The sequence below is a fragment of the Bos indicus genome, chromosome 11 (genome assembly GCF_029378745.1).
Source record: "Bos indicus isolate NIAB-ARS_2022 breed Sahiwal x Tharparkar chromosome 11, NIAB-ARS_B.indTharparkar_mat_pri_1.0, whole genome shotgun sequence".
NCBI lineage: Eukaryota > Metazoa > Chordata > Mammalia > Artiodactyla > Bovidae > Bos > Bos indicus.
The window spans coordinates 63,112,238-63,116,737 of NC_091770.1; the positions used below are offsets into that span (position 1 = coordinate 63,112,238).

Here is a 4,500-nt window from a genome sequence, read left to right on the forward strand (position 1 = left end):
AGGGAATTTTATATTTCTCTTAATCTCAGGTTTATTGTCAAACTGCGGCTTCCCAGGTGGCTCAGTGGTAAAGAATCTGCCTGCCAATGCAGGAGATACAAGAGATGCGGGTTTGATCTCTGGGTCAGGAAGATCCCCTGGAGGAGGAAATGGCAATCCAGTATCCTTGCCTGGAAAATTCCATGGACAGAGGAACCTGGCAGGCTACAGTCCACGGGATCACAAAGAGTCGGACACAACTGAGCACGCACTCACATTGTTAAACTAATGTATAATTATCGTTTAGAAAAATAATCCATTCAAGCCTGTTCAAAGGGCAAATATTTTAGCATTGCAAAATATGTATCTTAGGGGTTTATTCTGGATGCAGTCATAAGATCAGAACTATAAGAAATATTTTCCACTCGCGGCGGCCACAGCGCAGATTCGACTTCACTCGCTCGCAGTTCGCTCCGCGCCCTCTGCAACCATGTCTGACAAACCCGATATGGCTGAGATTGAGAAGTTCGATAAGTCGAAATTGAAGAAAACGGAAACGCAAGAGAAAAATCCACTGCCTTCGAAAGAAACGATTGAACAGGAGAAGCAAGCAGGCGAGTCGTAATGAAGCGTGCGCCGCCAGTATGCACTGTACATTCCACAAGCATTGCCTTCTTATTTTACTTCTTTTAGCTGTTTAACTTTGTAAGATGCAAAGAGGTTGGATCGAGTTTAAATGACTGTGCTACCCCTTTTCACATCAAAGAATGGAGAACTACTGACAACGTAGGCCGCGCCTGCCTCTCCCATCTGCCTGTGTGGCTGGCAGGGAAGGAAAAGAACTTGCATGTTGGTGAAGGAGGAAGCTGGGTGGGACGACAGTGAAATCTAGAGTAAAAAGCTGGTCCAAGGTGTTCTGCGGGCTGTAAAATGCAGTTTAATCAGAGTGCCATTTTTTTGTTGTTGTTCAAATGATTTTAATTATTGGAATGCACAATTTTTTTATTATGCAAATAAAAAGTTTTAAAACCTGAAAAAAAAAAAATTTTCCAAACAGTAATTCTACATTCTTGTTGATTTTTGTCCGATCTCTTTATTTCCCTTGTTTGGGGTGTTTAAGCAACAAGGTGGCACTCATTTTACATCCAAGGCAGCCAGCTTCCCTTGTGCAACTGGTATTCCTAAAAGCTGAGACGCTTAATCGGCAAAAGTGAGTTTTTAATAGCTTTGTTAAGGTATAATTCTCACACAAAGAACATATCTTTAAAGTGTGCAATTTGGCAAGTTTTGACAGATATATAGATGCATGAAACCACCACCACAATTAGGATAATGCATTCATCACCCTCAAAAGTTTTCTCAAGTCCATTTGTAATTACTTACTCCTGTCCCTCTTCACCTCTCTCCTTACTTACCAACAATCATTGACTTGTTTTCTATCATTATAGGTTAGTTTGCATTTTCTATAATGTTGTGCAAATGGAATTGTGCAGTATGTACTCTTCTAGCTTCTTTCACTCAGCATAATAATTTTGTGAATTATCCATATTGTTGTATCAGTAGTCTATTCTTTTTTATCGCTGAAGATTAGATTCGTAGCATGGATATACTCAAGTTGTTTGTGCATCCATGTCCCTTTTGAGGATCATTTGGGTTGTTTTCAGCTTTGAGTTATTACAGTTAAAGCTGCTCTAGTCATCTGTGTACACATCTTTGGATGGGCACATGCTTCCTTTTCTCGTGTCTAAATACCTAGGAGGGAGTGGCTAGGTCTTAGGGTAGATGTATGTTTAACATTTTAAGAAATTGCCAGAAAATGAAAATAGAAACTGTTTTTCTAAACATTTTACATTCCCACCAGCAGTGTATAAGAGATCTAATTCCTCCACATTCTTGCCCATCCTGGTAAGATTGGTTTTTAAACTTTTAGACATTCTAATATGTGTGTAGTGGAGACAATTGCAGTTTTAATTTGCATTTCCCTAATGACTAGTGATGTTGAGCAGCCTCTCACGAGCTTATTTCTACCTTACTTGACAAAAGGTCTGTTTAAGTCTTTGCAAAAGTAAATTTTGCACAGTGATTTCGTGTCCTGTGACTGATGTGTTGAACACCAGAGTGCTGTGACCTAGACTACTTGAGACAATGAATCAGTCCTCCTAAGAGTGAAGTCAAACTCCTTGTGTGAGTAAAAGCTAACACTCCTGGGGGTACCTACCACATGCCAAGCACTGTGCTAAGCATTTCTGCATGTTAATACAGAATCCTCACAACTGGCCCGGCGTCATGCAGCTATATCCGTGGTAGGGCAGCACTTGAAGAGTCATGTGGGGAAGTGGGAGAGAGGAACAGAAAGACTCACTGATGGATGGCGTTGAGCATTCATCCAAGGTCTATCTACAGCCTTTATGTAGAAGGGGCGTAGATGCTGGAACTGATCCAGAGTCCAAAGTTTTGCCAAGGGCAGAGAACCAGAAATATGACATGGACTAAGTTGGTTGGAGTGGTCGCTAGATAAAGAAGGAGGTGAAGACAGAAGGGAGAAAGAGGAACGATGAAGATATTGGAGCGCTCTGAAAGAGCAAGAGAGTGCTGAAGATATGAATGGTTTTGATTAAAGTAGGATGTGGAAATTTGGGAATTCATCACCTGGTGATGAAGGATTCCAGGGCACAGGGAAGCTGGATAGTAGGAGTCAAGAAGTCTCATTTAATTTTTTTTCCACAGAGAAACATTGAAAATTTGATGTATCTAGACTATTTCCTATCTTTTAGGTCATATGTTATTTTTACTCAGTGAAATCTATCAGTCTTTTCCTTTACAGTTTCAGGTGATCAACCATCCCAATTTCCCTGACTGTCCCATTGTTAGCACTGAAAGTCCAACATCCGGGGAAATCCCTTGGTTCTGGGCAAATCAGGACTGTGGGCACCCTAGAAGCCATGGACTGTCTTCCTTAGACGATTACAAATAGCCTCCCTAACAGTTCTCTTATTTCATTCTCATCTCTCTCCTTCACTGAATTAATTCTGAAACCCAACTTTGATTTTTCTACTCCTTGTTAACTACACACAGAAGAGCAAACTTCACAGACTGGTGGGAGACTGCATCTTCAATCTAATTCCCATTACTCCCTCAGGTACCCACTGTTCCAGCCTATTTCCCTGAACACTCCTACCACAGGCTTGCCTGTCTCGGGCATCTGTTCAAGGTCTTTTTCTTGCCTGAATTGTCTCTCCCTTCCCACCATGTCTACAACCCATCTTCCTTTCAGATCTTTCTCTGATGTAACCTGGTCCAGGAAGGCTTTTATGATCTGAAATTTTCCTGCCTGGACCTTCATAGCACTTTGAGCCCCTCTGTTAATTATAATAAGACAGCAAGTGACAGAAGGGCTGCCCTGGTAAAAAAATCTGCCTGCCAATGCAGGAGACGCCCGTTTGATCCCTGGGTCAGGAAGATCCCCTGGAGAAGGTAATGGCTACCCACTCCAGTATTCTTGCCTGGGAAATCTCACGGACAGAGGAACCTGGGGGCTATTGTCCATGGGGTCGTAAAGAGTCAGACATGACTTAGTGACTAAACAGCAGCAGCAGAAGCAGCAAGTAACAGAACGACTAACACTTACTGGCTCAAACAATTGAGCAGAAAGCAGTCTATGGGTGTAGATCTATGTTCAGGTAGGGCTACGTTATGGGGCCGGAACAAAGCCACCTATCTTCTGTATCTCTTCTTCCACCTCTGGCCTGCAGATGACCTCTCTGCTCAGGCAGACTCTCCCTCGGTGGCTATACCACAGCTTCTTGGGCTTCATTATTCCAGGGAGTGGGGAAAATGTGGGAGTCAATATGCCAGCGTCCCCAGAAGTGCTGAGATACCCTCTGAATGGACCACCTCACTCCATCACTGTGCCCAGGAGGACGTGAGGGCCGTGTGGCTGCATTGGTGATGGCTGTGCACTGCACAACTCTAGGAGGTGCTGTTCACACAGGCTGTACTGCTAGCTCTGGGACCTTCACCTCTCTGGGTCTCAGTGTCTTCATGAGCCAGGTGAGAGTGACATTCTCTGTGGTCCCTTCCATTCCTGCCAATCTACCGTTCCAGTGTTCAGAGACTCGGTGGAAATAGTGTTTCATGGGCTTGGCTCTGTTTCCGAGAAGAACTCATGTGAAACCTCTTAATCTCTTTTTTGGTCTATGGTCATCCTCTTCTAGAAAAACAAGTGGGTGTGAGGTCCTTTTTAAAAGAGGAAGCGGAGAAACCCAAAGAAATTAAGATGTGAAACTAATACACTGTGAAAATTCTCGGTTCCACGGGGTCACTGGTTGTATTCTATGTTGGGCATAGGTTTTGATGTGGCTTCCACTGCCTGCGTACTCCTTATGTGCCCGCTGCCCGTGTTCCGTGTGCATTACCTGATCTGGCTTTCCCTGGCGACACCTGTGGAATAGGTAGTACTGTACTTGATGTTCCTACTTTAGAAATGAAGAAAAAAAAAAATCTGAGGCCACACACTTATTG

At 43.3% G+C, this 4,500-nt stretch overlaps 1 protein-coding gene across 1 annotated transcript; it reads left to right on the plus strand.

The window, feature by feature from the left end:
• The first annotated feature begins 380 nt into the window (after window positions 1-380).
• LOC109565578 (thymosin beta-4) lies at window positions 381-1,024 on the plus strand. The gene has a single exon (XM_070798880.1). It carries the CDS (start codon window positions 470-472, stop codon window positions 602-604), a length of 135 nt encoding a protein of 44 aa, XP_070654981.1. The 5' UTR covers window positions 381-469; the 3' UTR covers window positions 605-1,024.
• The last annotated feature ends 3,476 nt before the right edge of the window (window positions 1,025-4,500 follow it).

Excerpts from the sequence above, each read along its gene's own strand:
- LOC109565578 (XM_070798880.1), top strand. The coding sequence starts at position 470 with ATGTCTGACAAACCCGATATGGCTGAGATTGAGAAGTTCGATAAGTCG.